The sequence below is a fragment of the Bos javanicus genome, chromosome 13 (assembly GCF_032452875.1).
Source record: "Bos javanicus breed banteng chromosome 13, ARS-OSU_banteng_1.0, whole genome shotgun sequence".
NCBI classification, from domain to species: Eukaryota; Metazoa; Chordata; class Mammalia; order Artiodactyla; family Bovidae; genus Bos; species Bos javanicus.
The window spans coordinates 58,822,159-58,844,698 of record NC_083880.1 but is presented as its reverse complement, the minus strand read 5'-3'; the positions used below and the strand labels follow the sequence as shown (position 1 = coordinate 58,844,698).

The 22,540-nt window shown below is 44.6% G+C and overlaps 1 protein-coding gene and 1 long non-coding RNA gene across 5 annotated transcripts; one reads left to right on the top strand and one right to left on the bottom strand.

Moving 5' to 3' along the window:
- Window positions 1-1,118: 1,118 nt before the first annotated feature.
- Window positions 1,119-18,855, top strand: RAE1 (ribonucleic acid export 1). 4 transcript variants are annotated; one of them, XM_061437075.1, is made up of 12 exons: window positions 1,126-1,371; window positions 4,145-4,241; window positions 4,822-4,926; window positions 5,862-5,954; window positions 9,934-10,020; window positions 10,964-11,050; window positions 11,171-11,242; window positions 12,206-12,313; window positions 14,397-14,503; window positions 14,588-14,663; window positions 15,242-15,436; window positions 18,409-18,855. In XM_061437075.1, the coding sequence occupies exons 2-12, from the start codon at window positions 4,152-4,154 to the stop codon at window positions 18,493-18,495; spliced, it is 1,107 nt and encodes a 368-aa protein (XP_061293059.1). In that variant the 5' UTR covers window positions 1,126-1,371; window positions 4,145-4,151; the 3' UTR covers window positions 18,496-18,855. The 4 variants fall into 4 exon arrangements, with proteins under 4 accessions (XP_061293062.1, XP_061293059.1, XP_061293060.1 ...); XM_061437076.1 differs by lacking the exon at window positions 1,126-1,371 and adding an exon at window positions 1,418-1,714; XM_061437077.1 differs by lacking the exon at window positions 1,126-1,371 and adding an exon at window positions 1,734-1,865.
- LOC133259501 (uncharacterized) lies at window positions 12,263-13,976 on the bottom strand. The gene is made up of 3 exons (XR_009740432.1): window positions 13,697-13,976; window positions 13,232-13,331; window positions 12,263-12,650 (listed from the first exon to the last, which is right to left on the bottom strand). It is a non-coding gene; the product is annotated as an uncharacterized LOC133259501 (long non-coding RNA).
- Window positions 18,856-22,540: the final 3,685 nt, after the last annotated feature.

The following is a 22,540-nucleotide window of genomic DNA, read 5'->3' as shown; positions in this document are numbered from 1 at the left end:
TGCTGGTTGGGAGAGTTAGGTACAGGACCTACTTAAACTGGCTCTGTCGCTTAACTGCTGTTTGATGTCTGACGAGTCACATTACCTCTGTCAGCCTCCTTTTCTTTTTCTATAAAATGGAGACAGCTACCCTATAGGGCTGCTCTGGAAATTACAGGAGATGGAGCAGCCAGATAATAAACAGCAGCCAGACAATAAACGAGCTATTAGCATTTAGACTAGAGTTCTTTAACTCTGGCTGCATTTTAGAATCACTGAGAGCTTTTAAAAAATATTAATTCCCTCTGTTCCACCCCAAACCAACTAAATCAGAATCTTCAAGAGTGAGGCCCAGGCATCAGTTATTTTTTAAACAGTTTCCCCAAGTGATTTCTAAACATATAGATTCTTGGTGCTCAACTGTGGTCCGTTTGGCGACTTCAGCTGGGAGTTTGCTAAAACTCTAGGTTCTTAGACCGACACTGGACCTTCTGAATCTTCATGCTATAACTAGGTCCCCCAGATTCCCACCCCCCCGGAAAGTCTCCCCGCTTCAGACGTCAAGGTTTTTGGTACGCAGCCCACACTGAGTAGAAAAGGAGAAGGTTCAGTGTGTGTACCACAACCCCCCTTTTTTTCCCTTTAGATATTCATAAAGGGGGAGGGGGAAGCCAGCTGATATATTCAGAATTGGCATATGTGCGCCACAACAGTCCCTTAATATTACTATGGAACCTTACACTTAACAGAAGACCTTCACTCGTGTTACTTCTCTTGAGCCTAGCTAAGAATAGTCCTGGAAGTTAGGCATCATTGTCCTCATTTTACAGCTATAAACTGAGGTCATAGAGCCCAGATGGCTCAAGATACCATACTCGTAAATAGGGAGGCCACGGTAGGGACCCAGGCAGCAAACCACCAGCTATTCGAAGGATGGGCTTGAACGTGAATTGGCGGCAATCAGAATTTTGCTACAGTAAATTCACAAGAGAAGATTCTAACTACCTTTCTCCTGCTGGGACCGCGGAATTATCAGAGCGGTCGCTCGGCAACTGCGACGGACACCAACTTTCGACCAATCCGCAAACTGCTGGCGCAAGGACTTCTAGGACCGATAGTGCTTCTGCGCATGTGCCATTGCCTTGAGGGCGGAGAAGCCTTTTCTTTCCTTCCCTGACTTCCGGACGCCTAAGGAAGTGGCTCAGGGACGCATGCGTAATGTCTCCGCGGTAATTAAGGCAATTTCCTCGGCCGGCGTGAGGGGACCCCAGTCCCTCGGGGTTAGCGTTCCTGTCACCTGGCCTTTGTCTCCTCCGCGCCCGAGCGGGGTCGCAGGCTCTCGAGCTCCTCCCGCTTCCCATTGCCGGCTTCCCTCCGCTGCGCGACTCTCAGGTAGGCCCCGTGCGGATTCCCCTTGTTCCCCGCCGCCATGGCGCTGCTGAGGCCGGGTCCCCGGGGGAGTGCGTCCCGCCGCGAGATGCTGGAGCGCGAGCCGGACCGTTGGCGAGCTTCCTGAGTGGCCCCTGGGAGGGACGTCGGAGTTGCAAGGGTGCCTTAAGATCACCGCTAGTCTGACCCCCTCGTTTTTGTGGGGAAACTGAGGCACCGAGAAAGGGCAGAGTCGATGGCAGCCCCTATCGCCTCTGCCCTTCCTGGTTACACGTCTGGTTTCTCCTCAGACGCAAGCGGCCGCCTCGGAGACCTTCCCTGACCATTCTTGGTAGTCTCTCCCAGGGTAACGTGCTTGAGCTCCTTTGTTACACTTATCGCTGTCTGCAGTTAACTCTGTTTCTGCTTTCCTCCGCCAAGTGTTTTATTATATCCGTGTGCACACACTCCGCCCAGGCAAGCATCTGTGACACGCCAGGCGCTGTGCTGCGGACCAGGTGTGTTTTAGGGGAGCTTCCAGACAGCTCTGGGCCGTTAGGAGCTGGCAGTCTCCTGGGGAGGGGGCTGGTTGCAGACAAGTCCCGGATGGGGATCGGTGCTGTGAAGAAAAGGGGCTAGTGATGGAGGATCAGGTGTTATACCTTCGGAAAGCAAAGAAGCCTCTGAGGAGAGGAGGTGACTTTAAAAAAAAGATGCTCCAAGAGTTTCACTGAACGTCACTTACACACTGTAACCTATTTAAAGTGCACATTTTGATGAGTTTGGAAAGTTTAATACAGTCGTGTAAGCATTATCACGGTGCAGTTTAGACCATTTCCATCACCCCCAAAAGTTCACAAGAGGAGCTGCCTTTTGAAGTGGGACCTGAAAATTGGCACTGAGAAAGCTGGGGATTTGGGAACGTATCTGAGTTTCCTGGGCTTCAAGAAAAATAATGAAATGTAGACATACTAGGTCTGAGCGCATTAATAATCTCAAAAAGCGACTCCCTCCATCGGGGGAGGCCTCGTCACCCCAGGTTGCAGGAACAGCTGGTAGGAATGCTTCAAACTGGGAGGCGCTTGTTGTGTTCACAGGCAGAAAGGAAACCCTCAGAGCTGGGGTGCTCAGGAGGGAGTGAGAGACTGGGTAGACTAGAGATGAACACCTGCCTTCTGAACTTGTTGTGGGTTCCCAGTGTCCTGCACAACATACGGTCCGCAGAGGCTGATTAATGCTCCATGGTTGAGGAGAAGGAAGGAACAGAGGTTTCGGGCACTATGTGTGCAGCTTCACTTCAAGTGGATCTTAGTGTCTATTTTTGTAGATGAGAAAGTGTTAGTTGCTCAGTCGTGTCCAACTCTTTGCAACCCCGTGGACTGTAGCCCCACAGGCTCTTTTGTCCGTGAGATATTCCAGGCAAGAATACTTCAATGGGTTGCCATGCCCTCCTCCAGGGTATCTTCCTGACCTGTGGATTGAACCCTGTCTCCTGCATTGCAGGCAGATTCTTTACTGTCTGAGCCAGTGGGGCTAAATAATTTGCCTGAAATCATATATTTAGTTCCTGGGCTTGATTGCAGAACCTTTGTCATTCCTTTGCTCACACAGTTAGCTGATGTTCCAAATTCATCTCAATCATTTGAGTCAGATGGGGTCAGCAAGTGCCACATCCTTGCAGAGAGTCACTTTTTGAGATATTAATGTACTCATAGACCTAGTATGTCTACACTTATTTTTCTTGAAGCTCAGGAAACTCAGATATCTTCCAAAATTCCTCATATTCTTTGTTGTCATGATAAGAGATGCTACTCTTGTTATCTCATGTCACTCATGCAAGGCTCCTTTGGGTAGGCAGCTGGATGTAAGAATTTACTAACCAGTTACAGAATTGAAAATATGACATCAATGTAAGTGAATCATCAGAGAGAGAATATATATACTTTCTCCTTGTAAGGAAAAAAAGAAACTTGCTTATGACCCACTGTCCACTAGATGCTACATTTTCTACATAGATAATCTGATTTGATACTCAGAGCAACCCTGGAGAAGGTGTTAATATTCTCTGTATTTGCAGAATAGGGAAAATGAGGCTTGGTCAGATTAGGATCCCAGTTCTGGGAAGTGGCAGAGGCATGGTTCTAGCCTAGGTGGGCCTACTAGACTGTGGCACCCCTAAAAACTCAAAGTGGGGAATTCTTGCGGGCAAATGTCCAGCACAATGCCAAACCAGATAAAGATCGATTACTCTAAAACTCCTGTGATTGCTGCCAAGATTGGTTGCTTTTCTTAGTAACTTCATGCAGAAATAGTGACCTAAACCAGAGTGCAGAAATTTGTACGAGGAAAGTGAGCTGTCACTAAGTGGGAACCTGGAAGAACACAGCCTTCTGCTGGTTTCCTGTTGCATTCCTGCTGCTCAGCACTGTGTCTCAAACTGTGTAAAAATGAATTTATTTTCTAGCTGGTGACTAAAAAATACTCTGCTGTAATGTATCAATATTGGTTAATTAATTGTGATGAATGGAAGAAGGGAACTGGATGTGGGATATATGGGAACTCTCCTGTCTTTGTAATTTTCCATTAAAAACTTCTAAAAATAGAAAGCTTATTGTTAAAAGGCACTCTGCTTATTGCATATTTAAATCTCCTCAGAAGAGAGAAGCCTGACATCAAGTCATTTATTTATTTACTCTCTATATCCCTTCTATAACTTAACTGTATCTTTTTATTGCCTCTTAGGGATGTTTATTACTTAAGAGAGGACTTGTCCTTTACTTTTTCCATTATTTTTTAGGGCCAAAATGAGTCTGTTTGGAACAACCTCGGGTTTTGGATCTGGTGGGACCAGCATGTTTGGCAGCACAACCACAGATAATCACAACCCTATGAAGGTACCACATACAGCTTCACAGGGTTTTTAGAAACAGCACAGGCCAGAGAATCCCATATCCGTGATAGCAAGAGAATCCCAGTTGGTGTGGGAGCCTCCTTTGAGGTGAACACGCTGAAATTTTGTTCAGCCTGCTTTCTCAAATACTGGAGCAGAGGAACTGTGTGTCCCCTGGACTTGTGTCCTATTTCCCCTAACATTCCTAGTCACCAAAATCACACGAGGTGCTTGTTAAGATTGCAGGTGCCCAGGGTCCAGCCCACAACTGTGGAATGAGAGTTTCTCTGGGAGAGGGAGGCAGGTGATGACGATGGTTGAGCACTGCGGGGCAGGAATGACCTGGGGCCGTTGTTGGGAAACGTGGCTGCAGGCCTGGCTTTGAGATGCTGCCTGGGTCCAACAGTGCCAGTACCTTCACTGGCTGGGTTACAGTCCGCCTTTTTATCCAAGTGAGTGAGGTCTGATTAACTTAGTTCTTGGGAACAGGGACGCTTGACCTTGATGTGTTGGTGAGAAAGGAAGCAATTTTGAATTAAATCGTGATGATGTATACATTTTAACATGGACTTTTTCCACCCCAGGATATTGAAGTAACATCCTCTCCTGATGATAGCATTGGTTGTCTATCATTTAGCCCCCCAACCTTGCCGGGAAACTTTCTTATTGCAGGATCGTGGGCTAATGATGTAAGTGCTTCTTAAATGCATGTTCTCTCTGTCATGTATCTCTCTGTATGAGCAGGGCTGGGTTTTTTGTTTGTTTTTGCTCCAAGTGAATAAAGCAAACTTACGGCTTATTCATTACCTTTTTTTAAAGAAATGAGTTTAAGAGTCTGAACCATTCTGAATGGCAGGCATTGATCACTTCTTGTGCCATTTTTTAAGGAAGCAAAATCATATGCATCATTCAAAAATTTATACTCTAGTTCCGTATCTTGAAGTATATTCCCTAATCCTGTGTCGTATTCATGGAAAATAAATGTTGTCCCTGATGCTCTGTGTGAATTTCCCTTCTAGGCATCCTGAAAATGTTCTTTAGGCTATGTTAAAGTTTTTCACCTTTAGCTATATTAACAGTCCTGCATCAACACTATACTTACCAAACAAAAATTGTAGTATTCAAAAAGAAAGGTAAAAATTCTGGTAGAAAAAAAGGCAAAGGATGTTTAGAAGCACTTCACAAAAGAAGTGCAGGTGGCTTGTTGGAGCAAACTTGAACCAATTAACCATACTCATAATCAGATAGATGCATAGTGGTTTGCTGCTGACTTAAGTGAGGGACTTAGGCCAGTTATCTTCTCTAAGCTTCATATCCTGAAATAAGATGGAGATGACAGTAAGTACACAGAGGTTTAGCTGTTGTAGAGATGAATTCAGATAACACATACAAAGTACATCATGGGAAATCCTCAAGTCCCAGAAAGGGAGTATCTGAGACACAGGGTACAGCTACCACTGGTTCAGATTTCAGCTTCTCCTTGCTGGTGCCAAGTATTATTCATTTTATTACGCCAGTTTGATAGGGGAAAGTGTCTGTCGTGTAAATTTGTGTTTATCTGATTATGGCTGGGAGCATAGGGGTTATCATTAATTGTTGTGTCTGCATTGTTTTATTACTGTAGGTTCGATGCTGGGAAGTTCAAGATAGCGGACAGACTATTCCAAAAGCCCAGCAGATGCACACGGGACCTGTCCTAGATGTCTGCTGGAGTGATGTAAGTTTCATTATGTTTTTATGTGACCTGAAATACAAATAGCATGTATGCATGCACATTTTCGGAGAAGGCAATGGCACCCCTCTCCAGTACTGTTGCCTGGAAAATACCACGGATGGAGGAGCCTGGTAGGCTGCAGTCCATGGGATCGCTAAGAGTCGGACACGACTGACTTCACTTTCACTTTTCGCTTTCATGCATTGGAGAAGGAAATGGCAACCCACTCCAGTATTCTTGCCTGAAGAATCCGAGGGATGGGGGAGCCTGGTGGGCTGCCATCTATGGGGTCACACAGAGTCGGACACGACTGAAGTGACTTAGAAGCAGCAGCAGCATGCACATTTTAGAAATGCTGTTTCTGAATTTAAATATAGTCATTGATATTCATAATATAGTCAGTTAACTTTTGTTATATAAGCTTTAGTTAGTCTCTCTGAAAGCTTCTTGCTTAAAAATTCCATTAATTTATTGACCTGTCTCCTTGACCAAAGTGTTAGCTGCTCAATCATGTCTGACTCTTTGTGCACCCTGCACTCCCCATAGATTGTAGCCTGTCAGGCTCCTCTGTCCATGGAATTCTCCAGGCAAGAATACTGGAGCAGGTTGCTGTTTTTTGAGCAAGGGGTTAGACAATTAAAGCTTTTCCTATGTCTCTTGATGTGCCAGGAGCCTATGTTGTTTTAAAATTAGAAATTTACAGTCCCAGGAAGTAAGTCCTATGGGGAAAATTAATCCTTTACCATTATTAGACTTTTGAAATATTTCCTTTCTTTGAAATTCTTTTTCCTCCTAAATACTGAACGTTAGCATTATAAGTTAATGTGTTTGAGTTTATTCAATTCTGAGCTCTCTTTTTTTTTGTTCGAGGGGAGAAGGTGGGTGATTGGGGAGTTTAATGAAGGTATACCATTTACAAAGAAGCCAACAGGGATGGTGAAGCCACGCTCAGCAGGAGCCTTGGCTGTGAAGGGCCCAGCCTCCCTCCCCTCCTTCTCCTGCTGGCAGCTGAAAACAAAAGCGCCTGACTCAGAGTCGGCAGATGTGCTGAGGAAGCTAAGTCTCAAGGTCCCTCCCTGGGCTCATAGAATTTTTTTTATTAGATGTAGTTTGCAGGCAGTAAAATTGAACCTTGTAAGTGTATGATTCTGTGAGTTTTGAGAAATGCATAGAGTTGTGATCAAAATATAGAAGAGATCCATCAGCCCAAAGATTTCCTCTTGCCCTTTGTAATCAGATCCCCCTCAGCCGCTCTCCCTGGAGACCACTGGTGTGTTTTCGGTCCCTGTGTTTCTGCCTTTACTAGAACGCCATCACCAGAATCCTTTTGAGTCTGGCTGCCTTCAGCTCAGTGCACTCGTGGCCCATCCAGCTTGTATCTGGCAGCAGTTAGTCCTCCTTGTTGCTGAGTAGTGGTGCGTTGTATGGGTGTTCACCGTCTGTTCACCGTCCACAAGCTGAAGGACATGTGGGTTGTTTTCCATTTTTGATTGTAGTGAATAAATGCTGCTATAAACATTTTGTATACTGGATTTTCCGTGAATATAAATTTTCTTTCCTCTTGAGTTTATATCTAATAGTGGGCTTGCCGAGTCATATGAAAAATTTATGTTAATTTTATGAGAAACACCAGACTACTCACACCATGCATTTATATGATTGTATTTAGCTTACACATAGCGTTTATATAATTTATATAAATTATAAATTTATAATTTATAAATATTCTGTTTATGAATATTTTGAGTTGCTCCCATTTTAATCATCTCTGAAAGTCTTCTCTAAGGCATTTTCTGTCATCTGTAAATGTATTGCTGATTCGTCTGATTAGGTTATTATGAGATTAATAATAGTTTTAAATTACACATAGAAAAGCAGCCATTTGAGTAGATTTTAAATACCATTGATTTATTTTACCTGTCTTTCTTTACTGATGAGAGAACAGATCAGAATTGTAAGTGTCTTATCAAGTATGGTAAGAAATAGAATTACCTGACACCAGAACTCTGTTGCTCAAGTGTTAGTGAGTCACCTTGTACAGAAATGTACACCGCCCATTTCCATTCTCTCTCTCCATTAGAGCCGTGCGCCGTCTAGTGGAGGAGAAATATAGACATTAAAAGTTCCAATTCAGGGAGCTAAGTTCTTAGAGAGGCAGGATGCACTGTCCTGGGTGGACAGAACCCAGAAGGCAACTATGAAGTTTGGGAAGGGTGCACTGAAATCTTCACAGATGAGGCAAGAAAAAGCAAACCATTTGCTTATAGCTTTAGAGCTCTGTCATCCATTCCAAGTGTGGATTCAAATTTCAGCTCTATCTTCACTTTTTGGCTTTGCCAAGTTACGTAATCTCTCTGAGTCTGTTATCCAGTCACTCAAAGACTAGCATGGCGCCTTTGGGGAGTGGTTAAGAGACTTGCTTGAGGGAACAGAGAGAAAGGCTGAGCCCAGACCTGGACCTTCTGGCTCCAGAGCCCATGCACTGACAGCCTGTCTCACAGGGGCTTATAGGAAATAGGAGCTGGTTTCTGGAAGAGGAAGGCATGTATGGAAAGGCACAGAAGAGCCAGAGTTACCCTTGAGCTGTAAAAGCCCAGCTTGGTGAGGGTGATTCTCCAAGCAGTCCAAGGACGTGGCTTGCTGCGTGGACATAGCAGGTGGAGCTTAGAGGAGCTGATTTGGGAGCATTTAGGGATCTCATTCTTCTGCCTCAGCCTTTTGATAGACTGGGTCTGTCTTGGTGTGTCCACTGGGGCCTGGCATCCTGCCGCTGGTAGGGTCAGCATTTCATGAGATTGAGGGGCCAGTGTTTCACTCAGCCTCAGGACAGCCCGCATTAGCATCTTTCCAAGGATTTGTGGACTTACCCTTAGAGCCTCATTAATAGAGAAGAAGATTTTCTCTCTTCTTTCAGATGGAGAGCTTCAAATAAGTTTTTGCTAGGGAAGGATAATGGTAAATCTTTGAGCTGTGGAACCAGAAATGAAGTGGGAGGGGTCTGCAGATTATGGCCCATGGGCCCAATTTGGCCCATTGCTAACTTTTGTAAATAAAGTTTTCTTGAAACACAACCACACTCATTCATTTGACAGTGTGTATGGCTGCGTTCTAGCTACAACAGCAGAATTAGGAGTTGCAACAGAGACCACTTGACCTGCAAAGCTGAAATATTTACTATATCACCCTTTAGGAAAAAGAATTGTTGATGATTGGTCTAGATTTTCAGCTTGGTACTTACTGTTTTTAAATTGTCTTGTACTTCATAATTGACTGACGTACTTTATGAATTCTATATGTGAATATTTTAAAACCATAACACGGTGATTGCCAATTTTTTAAGCTGTTCTGTATTGGACCAATGATCATTGTAAATTAGTGTAGTTTTATTGCATGCACTTCAGAATGCTATTAGATGTTGAACTGAACACAAGTAATAATGATTGAACATGTGTGGTATAGAGCAGAAATTGCGGGGAGAAAGATGCAGTATATGTGGCAAAATGTTTAAATTGGGAACCTAGATGATGGGTTTGTGAGTATTCATTGTACTATTCTTGTACCTGTTGTGGAGGCTTGAAATTGATGAAAATAAGAAAAAAAAAAATGTAAGTGGTTCCTGGTAGGTCATACACATTGATACAGGATGTAAAAGGCTATTCCTAGAGACTGCCAGTGACCATGACTGCCTCTGAACAGTGAGCTGGGGTCGGGGAGGGACTTGGTTTTCATTACGTAACTCTAAATGCTGTTTAAATTTTTTATTAACCTGTTTACACATTCTCTCTTAGAAAAAAATTGATGATTGAAAAGCGCTGGAAATGTGTTTTGTATATGACATTGTAGTTTGCAATACACAAGCCCCCAAATAATTGGAAAAATAAAACTTGCAAAATAAAACCTTCCTCAGTATGTTCAATCTAATATCTAAATGTACATATAGAATTTTTATTAGAATGTCGGAATTTTTTCTACTTTATTTTAGGATGGGAGCAAAGTATTTACAGCCTCATGTGATAAAACTGCCAAAATGTGGGACCTCAATAGTAACCAGGCGATACAGATTGCACAGGTAATAAATAATAAAATTTATCCTCTGCAGAGATGCTGGGCAAGGCAGGGTTGTAATGATTCTTATTCTTTGTTACAGGAAAGGTGCAGTTCAACTATACCAAATCAATTAGACTTAAATATACCAGAAACCTCTTAAGCACAAAATAACACCAATTTTATGAGCAGTCTCGTTTTTACTGGTGTTTCACAAGTTCTATCAAGGGTCTTCTGCATTTGTGTGGTTGAAGGTTGCATCATAAGGAGCTAGTGATGTTGAGATCTATAAAAGGCAGTGTTAAAACTGATCCTCAGCATTCCAGCACCCATGTGTGGCTTGCCTTGTCCCAGGCTTCATTTGGTCACTTGTTCATTAGACAAATACGTATCAATTGCCAGTGATACCGCAGGCACTGTCCTTGGAGTAGAAACACAGCAGTGAGTGAGAGGCGCCCTTCCTATTTCAGGAGCTTTTACAGCCTGCTTGAGGATGGCAGGCAGGTTCTTGTGTGAAGACTGCTAAGAAAAGTAGAAACCATGAAGAGGAGAGAGCCTAGAACCAGAGGGTCAGGCCTGGTGGGAAAGAGCCTCTTGACACTGAGACATTTTCAGGAAGGTGTCACATACCCTGAGACGGCAGTACTGTGTGCTAGAGCACTTCTTCCATCTCTAATGTTTGTCTTCTCAGTGACACAGCTGTGGTGGAGTTCTCCCTGTGAGTTGTTTCTGAGTACCTCGCCCTTCACTCTCATACTAGTTAATTATGGTTCAAATCAAATTAAATTTTGTTGGTATGGAATGTTACACAGAATGTTTTGGTCATGGGGAAGGACGAAACTATCCTTTGGTTTTTGTTGAGTATGACCTCAATATTTAAGATTCCTTCTCTTTGAACTTCCAGAGCCAAAGCTGTGTGGCATGTTATATTACATTTACCTTGATCTGTCTTGGTTTTGTCTTGAAAGCACGATGCTCCTGTCAAAACAATACATTGGATCAAAGCACCAAACTACAGCTGTGTGATGACTGGGAGCTGGGATAAGACCTTGAAGGTATGCTGTATAGTCAAGGGACTTCCTGGCCTGACCAAGGGGGACATTATTCTTACACTATCTGGATGTTAGTTCTGAATGGTTGGTCACTTGTTCTTTTTTTTTTTTTTTGTCTTTCAGTTTTGGGATACACGATCATCAAATCCTATGATGGTGTTACAGCTCCCTGAAAGGTGTTACTGTGCTGACGTGGTACGGAATTTCTTCTTTTTTATGATATCTTAAATTAGAGGACAATGTAAAAGCCCTTCAGACTTTAATTATAGATGTGGGATGTAATTTGGATTGCCTCAGTTGTCGTAAACCTAGATTTTTGTACTGCATATGTTCCAGAACTACAGAAAACTGGATGTCACACTTTTTTAGTCACTTGTTGTGTGAACATATTCAGTCACAGGCCATGCCGGCACCGGTATGATGCATACAGTACAAAAACTGGCAATAACTTTGTGATGTGGGACTAGATCCTTTGGTGTCTGTCTCAGTGGGATAGAAGCTGAGGAACTTTCTCTATTGGTGTAGCAATAAGTCTTAAGAGTGTACTAACTGCCCCATAATTCCACTTTCAGGAGTTTATCATGAGAAAAGTAGAGATGCAAATGTTCTTTGTTCTGTATAATGGAGTGAAACATTGGAAATGACCCATTGGGCCAACTAGATAGACACAGTCATTTGATTTGAGGGAATGTTACTTAGATGGCCACCACTAGTGTTCTCGGGAAAATGTGTGGAGTGGTGCTCACTGAACACGCTTTAGTAAAGGATGTGAATTATATAGAAACATACGTATACACACGTGTATTAAAAAAACACTCAAAAAGACAAGAGAAAACATACCATAATGCTGACAACTGTTATCATTTGAAGGGCGTGGTAGAACAATGATTTTCATTTCTTCTCTATTCTTCAGTAAATGTTCTAAATAAATGTTTCATAATATTTCATAGTTTTGAAAACTGAGTCTTTTAAAAAGGTACGTGCTACTTTCCAATATGATTTATCTAGATTACCTTGAAACATGTAAATACCATTGGATTGTTAAATTTTAAAAAAGTTTATTTATTTTTGCAACTTTGAAAAAATTGATAGAATACTTTGGTATACAAAAGAGCACACCCCACTTTAAGTAGGTCTCTGCTTTCCTGTTTTTCCTAGATATATCCTATGGCTGTGGTGGCAACTGCAGAGAGGGGCCTGATTGTGTATCAGTTAGAGAATCAGCCTTCTGAATTCAGGAGGATAGAGTCTCCACTGAAGCATCAGGTGAGTCACGAATCAGATCAGGAAGCTTGTATTTAGCATCTATCTTAGGGAGTAAGTGCCTGCATGTGGAAATTGTTATACTGTTGGATATTAAAAGGAGGTGAATTTAAGGATATAAACACAGTATTAGTGGGTAAATACCGTCCTTGGCAGACATCCCCTGGGTAGCAGAATGCTGCTGAATGGGTACACACCACAGTGAATTGGGAGTCCGTAGCTTCTGCCTTCAGCTCGGTCTCCACCTGCCTGCCACACGTTCTTAGATCTTCTTCACTCTCTTCCGATCCATCACTCCTTTGGCCTTTGTCTCTGCAGATCTGATCTGCAGCCTCTAGTCCTAGAACACAGAAACTGATAATTGGAAGCTTCCTCATCTTACTCCTGCTGAATGTAGAACTCTGGCTATACCTGCCTCTTCCCTGCCTTTCCCACCCCCCGTTGAGGGGTGGGCCACACTCTCCAGTGGCCAGTTTTGTTTGGGCTCTGTGCCGACCCACCTCTCAGGAGCCTCAGGCTATCAGCCACCCACCTCCCTCATGTATCTCGTCTTACCCCCTCTCACCCCCGCAACTTTTGTTCATTGGCATAAGACAGACTCAAGTCTAATCCTGGGAAACAAACCTCTTCTGACCCCCACATCCTCAGCCAGCTAGGTACCTTTTCCTCTTGTAAGTCAAGTGTCTTAAACGAGCTTTCTTGGTTCCCCTACCTCCTACTCATTTCTCACCCACTCCTTTGAGACTTCTGCCCCTGTTTCTCCACCAAAACTGTTTCTGGCATGGCCATTGATGGCTTCCTAGTCAGTAACTCCAGTGGATACTTGTCACCCTCATCTTAACACAACCGTGGCACTCACCGATATTCTTACTATATGTTCTTAAGATTTTGTGCTTGGGCTCTGTAATGCCAGTCTCTTACCTCCTGCCTCTGCTTGCTGCTTTGTCTTCTTTGCTGTATCTTGAGGTTCCCCAGGCGTCTGCCCTGGGTCACTGCCTTCTGAACCTCAGCACAGTCCCATCTGCTGTTTATGACTGTTGGTTAGGCGTGTGTGGTGGGCTGGAGTCTTGGATCCCTAGCTACCTACCCTCTGTGCTCCTGACAAGGGCACTCGCAGTCTGACGGCTCTTACGCGTGTCCGCCTGTCCTCCCGCCCCCGCCAACGTATCTCAGCCCAGAAGCATCCCATACCAGGCCCAGGGCCTCCCCACTGCCCCCAGCCTGCTCCTACCCATATGCTCTGCATCTCACTAGGTGGGGCCTCCACCTTTTCTGGCTAGGCCAGAAATCAGGGGTTGTCCTTTACTCACTGCCCTTCCTTTTCTCCTCCCCCATCTCATTAACCACCACCCTCACTTGCACCCTGTGTGTGGTTTCGAATCTGACCATTTCTCTCCTTCCAACTCGAACGCAGCTCTTGTTGAATGACAACAGGAGTGTGGACCCGTGCATCTCTGCCTCTGGAGACTGGGCCATGGGCTGTTTGTTTGGGATCTTCTGTGGGGTCCAGGAGACCCTCCTTTGGGCCCTTAGGCTCAGTGTTGGATCAAGTGCAGTGTCTAGCTTTTGCATAGCTTATTCATGGTTTAGAAAGTTCTGGCCACATCCACTGTATGCTTGACCCTTGTTCCCACATCCTCCCCCAGCCAACACTACTTCCCTTTTCCAGTTGGGGACGCAGAGACCCTGGGACACTGGGTGACTTCCTAGAGGGCACTCGCTTAGTCAGTGGTATGCTGCAGATCAAAGTGACGTGTCCTCCCAACCCACCAGGGGGTCAGTGCCAGAATAGGAGCTGGTGGGGCTGAGGGGTGCGTGCCCTGCTGCAGTGACAGTGAGGCCTGCAGGGTGGCAGAGGAGCAGCAGCACCTGGACGGAAGCATGTGGTCTGCGGTTTATTCATAAAATCATGTGGCTAAATAAAAAAATAATGCCTACTGGAGGAATGGAAAAGTCTTCATCGTGTTTGAGAAATATGTTTCTGGTTCTTTCAAAACCCAAAAATGGAGTAAATGTTTACTTTCACATTATTTATGGAATGTTACACTTCACATGATGATGGTATACTTTTTCTCCCCAACTATAGCATCGATGTGTGGCTATTTTTAAAGACAAACAGAACAAGCCGACAGGTTTTGCCCTGGGAAGCATCGAGGGGAGAGTTGCTATCCACTACATCAACCCCCCAAATCCGTAAGTGAGGCCTGGCCAGCTTGCAGGTGTTCGTGTGAGACATTTTGTTTTGAAGGAAAGCTAAGTTGGGCCTTTGCTTTTCAGTGCCAAGGATAACTTCACCTTTAAATGTCATCGATCTAACGGGACCAACACTTCTGCTCCTCAGGACATCTATGCGGTGCGTCTTTAGAAATGTTAATCCTGAGAATGTGTCTAGAAACTAGACTTGGCGGTGGATAGCTGAGTCATTATGGGATCAGAAAAGATCACTGTCATTGTGTGTGTTCATGTACAGGGATAAATGGCTTATGTGGGAGGTTTCGGTTTTCTGTTTTTATGAACATGTTGACTCTCTTCATTCTCTCTGTTTCTGAAATGCAAGCTTAGGAGTTTTGGGGAGCAACTCCCACCTGTGTGAGTGCTGGTAGACAGTTGGTGCGCTTAGCTAAAACTGAGAAATTGCTATTTGCTGAAAAAGAAAATAAATTTTCCTGAGGTTGGCCCCTTGGTGCCACTAGCTTACATACTTATTAACTTCTGCTGACTTGTGTTTTTAACAAGAGACAAGATTCAGTCCTGGGCTGTCAGTTGGTTCAGGAAGCGGGGCTGGTTTCTGATGTGATCAGCAGGCCATCAGCTCTAATGAAATTATGGTTGTTCATTTTATGTTCTCATTGAACCAGGAAGTCTGCATTGTCAAAAACCGGCTTTCTCCTCCCTTCTCTGCTCCTCATTGTATGTATCCATCCTTCATAGGTTAATGGAATTGCGTTCCATCCTGTCCATGGCACCCTTGCCACTGTGGGATCTGATGGTAGATTCAGCTTTTGGGACAAGGATGCCAGAACAAAACTAAAGACTTCGGAACAGTTAGATCAGCCGATATCGGCCTGCTGCTTCAATCACAATGGAAACATATTTGCGTATGCTTCCAGCTACGACTGGTCAAAGGTGAGAGTCCTCAGGCCTGCACTGGCGTCCTCCGGCAGCAGAGCCAGGCTCTGGTGTACGAAGGCCTGAGCTTGGTCGTGAGGCCTCTCCAGCCGTGCTGTGTGGCTTGCACGTGGCCTGTCACATCACCTCACCGCAGCAGGAAGCAGCAGGGCCTCCCTCTCGGCCTTTCCCTGAGAACATGCCCACGTGAGCTGCTTGGTCAGCGTAAACCCGGCAGCCGACACTCGGGGGCATCTGAGTCATTCAGGGATGTCGGGGGTTGTTGGGTGAGAGTGACGAGGGCTCAGCAAGGTGCCCAGCCTTCACCAGAGGCATAGGCTTTTTGTTTGTTCGCTGTTTGGGGAGGGAAGTTACAGACTGATGGGGTCCTGGTTGTGTTTGAGTCATCCCAGTGCCATAGTAAAAGAACTGACCCTCACACTCAGGTTTCAGCCACAGTCTCGCCTCCACACGTGTCTGTCTTCACTCATCCTGCCCCCCCTCCCCTCCCATCCCCAAAACACTTAACTCCATTCTTCTCTGCCTCTTGTTATTCCATCTTCTCTTCCTATCCCCTGTCTCCTTCTGCGGTCTGTAAGCACGCACTTCAGCTGTTCTGAAACAAGCGTTAAGAATCCCAGTGTCCCCTTCCTGGTAAACTCGCCCAGAGGGGTAACCGCCTGCCCTCTTGTTCCCCACCTCTGTCTCCTCCTCAGTTTCCTGGAGCTGTAGCTGGGATCTCGCTGCCTTTGTCCTGTCCAGTCCAGAAGCTGCTTATTGTCTGTGTTGGGCACTGTGGGCCACCCCTTCCTCTTCCGTTCACAAAGCCTTCTCCCTGCTCTCTGACATTTCTGTTGTCTGTTGTATTCCTGCTCTGGACTGCTCACCATCTCTGGTGGCTTCTGCTCTTCTTCCCAACTCTTGCATGCAGGCCTTTTTCTGTGGTTCTCCGTCAGGTTCCTCAAGGTGCATCTGCATTCATGAAGCACCTCCCTCATAAGCTAGTGGCTCTTGTGTCTAACCTGCCTCCTGACCTTGCACCCCAGTTCTCCCTGTGTCCCCATCCCAATGGGGTGTCTGCACCTGGGTACCCCCTGAGCACCTTAACCTAGGACATAAAAACCGGGTGGATTTTCCGACCCGTCTCCTTTCATCCTCCAGGCTTGCTGCTTCTCCTGTGTTCCTCTTTACTTAAACACCACCTGGCCAGTGGGGCAGAAGTCTTGGAATCGCCTTGGATTCTGTCTCTTTCTCTCAGAAGAGCTGGGCCCGTGCAGTACATCTTGCCCACTCAGCACACTGTTGACCTGTACTGCCGGCTCTGGCCTTGGGGAGGCTCAGCCTCTCGGAGCCTTTGCTTCTGTGAGCCATGCAGCTGCCCCTCCCCCGTCTCACCCCTTTTTTAAGCAACTTCACTGGGTTGTAATGGAAATGCAGTAAATTGCACATAACATATATAAGAAGTATACTTTGATCAGTTTCAGTATCTTTATATACCCAGGAAACCATCACCACAGTCAAGATTAACAAACAGTTATCTCCCAAAAGGTTGTGTATTATTGTAATGCTTTCTTTCACACACACATTGATTTCCTTTCTGTTGTTACGGATAAATTTGTGTTTTCTAGAATACTATACAGATGGAGTCATACACTAGGTACGCTTTTTTGCTGTTGAGTATGTCACTAGTTTGTTCCTTTTTACGACTGAGTAGTATCCCGTGGTCTGGGATCACTGTTTATCCGTTCACCTGTGGAAGCCATACCCTCGGTTTTACAAAGAGTATGCTGTTTTTGATTCTGCCTGTCTGGGGTCGGAGCCAGCTTCTGACCTGAGGCCCCAGTGTCCCCGTGGGCCTGTGATGGAACTCCTCTTCTTCACCTGCTCGACCTGCAGCCACATCAAAAGTCCATGTTTTACTCACATGACACTCAGGGTTCTGTTTTCAAGCCTTGGAAAAATAGTTGTAGATTGAAAGAAGTGTACAAACAAAGCTTGTTGATTTGAATGCTGCTCAGAATCCCTTAATCTGAACAGTTAATGTCAATTTACGGTGAAATACTTAATTATAATCTTTTAATTTTAAAAAAAGTTGTTTTAGGAGTTTTCCATTGTTCTTAGTTGAAGGACAGTTATCTGTGGTATGGAGTCATGATGACGTATTAATATTAGGTTGCTGCTTTAGCATAACCAATAAGAAAAGCTATATTTTGTATATTATGAGAATGATTGGTCATTGGTTGAGCAGAATTTCTAGAACCATCTCGGCATAACTGTCAAGGAATGAGAATAAAGTGTGCCATTGCAGAGCAGGTGGCAGGGTACACCCAGAGGCCCTGCCCACCTCTGTGTTCCAGGCCTTTTGGTTACCGTGGGTTTCCACTCCTCTGTCTTGTCCCCACTCTGCTCTCTTCCTGTCACTGTCATTGTCACTTACAGCCTTTGTGGCTGCCGTTCCTTTCTCCCCTCGTCGTTCACAACCTGGCCTGAACTGGGTGTTTCCAGCTCCCCCAGTGTCATGTAGCCCCCTCCCTCCCCGGCAGATACACCAACACCTGCACTTCACCTCCCTTGGCGTCTGGGACGGCACGTCTGCTCCCTCTGACGTCACAGACCAGGCGTCTCCTATACTGAGAAGCCTGCAGCTCATCTTCCACCAGCCTCCCCTTTCCAGGCTGTGCTGTCTGGGGAGTCGTCTCAGCAGTAAAGCAGTGGGTGGAAGGTTGACAGGAGTCTCAGTGCTGAAGAGGCAAATATGTAAAAGATCATCCTTCCAAGGGGACATTGCAAGTCCCACATCCTTAACCTTTTCTCTGGGGACTGAAGTTTTTGTTTAAGATTTGACTTTTATTGCTCTCCATTTACCTCTTTCACTCCTAACAGATTATGCTTCACACACAGGGCATAGGACTTGGCATGTTAAAAGTGCCCACAAAATGCTAACCTGATTTTTCATCAGTTTTTAAGATACTGTTTTTTTTCCCCTTTAGGGACATGAATTTTATAATCCCCAAAAGAAAAATTACATTTTCCTGCGTAATGCAGCTGAAGAGCTAAAACCAAGGAATAAGAAGTAGTGGCTGGAGACCTGTGGGTTGTCCGGAGTTTTCTCTCCATTCTGCCTCTGTACGAATTTGGATCCCAGCTTTCAGTAGGTTGTCAGCCCTGGATGTGGATTTCAACCTCTGGAGAAAACGATGTCATTCTTCAGCAGGCAGGAGCCCGGCGGTCGCAGTGACTGTCCGTCTCCATTCCACTGCCGGCTACAGGTTTCGTCTGTACCTCCAAGGAGATTCAAATCATTATAGACGTCCCTAGATTCACGTGGGCGCCTGCCAGGTATTTGCAGTGCTTCATCCAGTGTATGTATCAGAGAACATTGGGAAACATTTGGCGAGCCTGTACTGTATTTTGTAATAAACATTTTGAAGATTGTCTCCTAAGCTCCCTTTGTCCGACTCTCCTCTCACCCACCTGTGAGCTCTGAAGTGGTTGTCCTGCTCAGCGTCCTCGTTGGGTTTTGGTTTGTGATTGCAGATGTCCTTTCGGAAATGAGACATCTTGTCCCCCAGGAGAGACAGTCCTGAGCTGGGGTTGTCTCTGCCTGGTGGCATGTCCAGCAGCAGCCTCTCCAAGCATTGCTGGACAGAGTTTGGATGTGCTTTTCTTTTGCTTCCCTCATTCCCATCTTTGACATTCTAGTGCTTTTCACCTCTGCTGGGTGTCCTGGTGACTGGAACATGGTTCTTCCTGTTTTGAAGGACAGCCCTTTGTGGGCGAAGCCCAAGTGGGTGATGCCTTTGTGGACTCCCCAGTTAGAACCCAAGTCCACTGCATGGGAAGTGCTCTGAGCTCGTGCCCCCAGTAGCCATAATTTTGGAGTGTTTTTTTTATTTCATGTAATAAAATTCCTGATTGGTAAGTATCAGAAATGAGAGTCTGTTGTGTTTTTACCCTGCAAACCCAAATGATGCTGCTTTAGTCTTTGGGGCCGGTTGTAAATTAACTTGCTCAGTGTGGAAGTCAGGTATTGTAATATTGTAAGACATGTTTGCCTACTCCTAAAAGACAAAATAAAGTTTTCTACTAAAAGACATAACCTGCATCAGTGATTTAAATTCTTCGCTTATCAAATCATACATGAATTCAGACTATTAACTCTGATTCTTTTGGTCTGAAAAGTTTTGTTGTTGTTTTCTTTTGGCTTTTCTGATTTTTTTAATTTTTTGAGAGAGAAAGGCAGGTGCACTAGAAAGTTCTTAGTTTTCAAGTTAAAAGTTTACAGCTAATTTTTTCCTTTCCTTTATGAATCAGCCCTGAGCCCTGTCATCTGTATGTATGTGCAGATGTGGCTCTGAAGAGAGCTGGGCTCTAGCCAAGCTTGATTGTCTCGGTAGTCCACGTTCGTTAGCAATGAGAAGAAATGTATCACTTTTAGTTCAGCCAAAGTTTCACTGTTCTTTTTTTACAAGCTAGTGACTGGCTGTGGTTGAAAGTGACCATAGAATAGTGCATATTAAGTCATGGACCTTTTAGAGTGTTCTTTTCTGTCAGATTTAAAACATTTAAGTCCCTGGTTGGACTTATGGCTGTAGAAACCAGTTGTAAGTAAGGGCCCCAGGATGTGAACCCTGGAGATGTGTTCAGTTCTGTGTTGGCCTAGAACCTGAAACATAAAAGTGAACCTGTAAATATTTGTTGAAATCATTAAACTTCGTAAGATACTTGTTTTCACATTTTGTAAAAGGTATGTGGGTTTCTTAGGAACTCTCCATCTTCGACATCCCTGTAGGCACCAGTACTGTGTGTTCCCTACAGCAGGTGCCCGGTTGCTCAGTTGAATGCAACTGCGACCCCAGGGACTAGAGCCCACCAGGCTCCTCTGTCCATGGAATTTCCCAGGCAAGAATACTGGAGTGGGTGGCTATTTCCTTCTCCAGGGGATCTTCCCAACCCAGAGGTTGAACCTGCATCGGCAGGTGGATTCTTTACCACTGAGCCACCTGGAAGCCACAGGTGCTCAATAGGTATTCATAAATTTGATGACATCTAGTTTGGGAAGACCCAAGTATAATCTTCACTCCACTTTAATTAGTGTCAAGTCATTCTGCCATTAAAAATTTATACCCAGTTTAAGATGGAGTTGCTTTCATTGAAGGTGGAGTATGTAAACCTCATGGAGAAGACAGGTTTTGTTGTTCATTTTTTTCCCCGAACACTTTTTAATGAAAAATTTCAAACGTGAAGCAGTTGGGAGTTTTATAGTGACCATTTATCTACACCCAGATGCTACAGTCAACACTTTGCTACCATTCCTTGTTTTTCTTTTAAATCAATTCACTTACAACATTTGCTCCTCAAAAATAAATTTGTCATTGACATAAATTTAGAGAAAAAAATTTCATTACTACATGGAAAACTAGTATGTCTTACCCAAACTAGAAAGTTACCATAAAAAATACAGTGAAAATTGCACAAAGGTGACTATTCCATGTGTTCTGGGCTACCTAGAGAGAGAGAGAGAGTTTTTTTTTTAATTCAAAATTTTAGTTTCCTTTAAAGGAAAGGCTCAGTAAGAAATGAACGTTGAATGCATATAGGAACATCTAAGCCAGCATTTTCCAATTAAATCATGACCCCTTGTAGGTGGTACAATTAGAACGAATTGTGTCAAGTGAAGCCACAGACAACAGAACCTATTCCAGTACGTGGCTTAACAGTAATGGTAAATGTTGTTTTGCATGCTGTGCTACCATTACATGTTTAATAATATACTGGATTGGGGTTTCTTTTTCTGTCCCTCTTTTTACATGGTTTAGGGCAGTGGTCCCCAACTTTTTTGGCACGAGGGACCAGTTTTGTGGAAGAAGAATTTTCCACAGACCAGGAGGTGGAGGGCATGGTTTCAGGATGATTCAAACACATTACATTTCTTGAGCACTTTATTTCTATTATTATTACATCAGCTCCACCTCAGATTGTCAGGCATTAGAACCCAGGTGTTGGGGACTTTTGATTTGGGTGGATTCTTGAAGTTCAATAACCTCAAGTAGCATTTATTGCATGAAATGCCTGTATGATGTAGTTAAGAACATGCACTCAGAGTTGGACTGCCTGCCTCCACATCTCAGCTGTCAAGTGATGACCAACTCTGGGACCTTAAGCATGTGACTTAAACTGTGAGCTTCAGTGACTTCGTCTAAAATGGGAGACACTAAAAGTAGCTGCCACAAACAGTCGATGTGAGTATTCAAAGAGCTAATGGGTGTGAAGGGCTTCAGTGGCTGGCGCATAATAAATGTCAGCTGCTATGCTCTAACTTCAGGGAGATGGCATCGAGGGAAGTTTCCTGTCCCAGGGAGCCTTTTGGGACCAAAACGCCCCTAAGAGGATTCTGCCTCAGGGAGGCTGTGTTTCAATGTGACCAGCAGATGGCGCCAAGGATGCCAGTGCCAGTGTTGGGGACCAGCTTCTGTATTCAATTTCACCGACTTCAGCTTATTAGAAGAAATGGTGTGGGTCACCGTTTGCTGTTGCTTGTAAAATAGTTGGGAAGTAGAGTCTAAGGATTATTGATGCTGCTAGAAGACTAGTCTTTAACACATTTTTATCTTAGAAGATTGATGTCCTGTGTGGGAAATTATGAAAGTCAAAGTGAAAGTGTTAGTCATGTCTGACTGTTTGCAACCCTATGGACTAGCCTGCCAGGTTCCTCTGTGCATGGGATTTCCCAGGTAAGACTGGAGTGGTTTCCGTTCCTTTCTCCAAGGAATCTTCTTGACCCAGGGATCAAACCTGGGTGTCCTGCATTGCAAGCAGATTCTTTATCGTCTGAGCCACAATGCTGAAGGGGACAGTTTTTCAGAGATCAGATTCCTGAATTTCTACTTAAGATTTAATGTCCCTGTTGGTTTCCTCCTGGGACATTGAGGCCTTCTTGTGTGGGGTGGGGGGCGGGGGGTTCTGAGCACTTGCTCACCCTTAGCATCCCTGCCCTGGTTTGGGAAAGTAAGATTCAGAAAATCTCCATCCCACATGGGTATTGGTGGCAAACAGCCCATTTTAAGATGCATTTTAGTAACTTTGGGTGCTCCAGGCCTCTGTGTGTCTAGTCAGAATGGA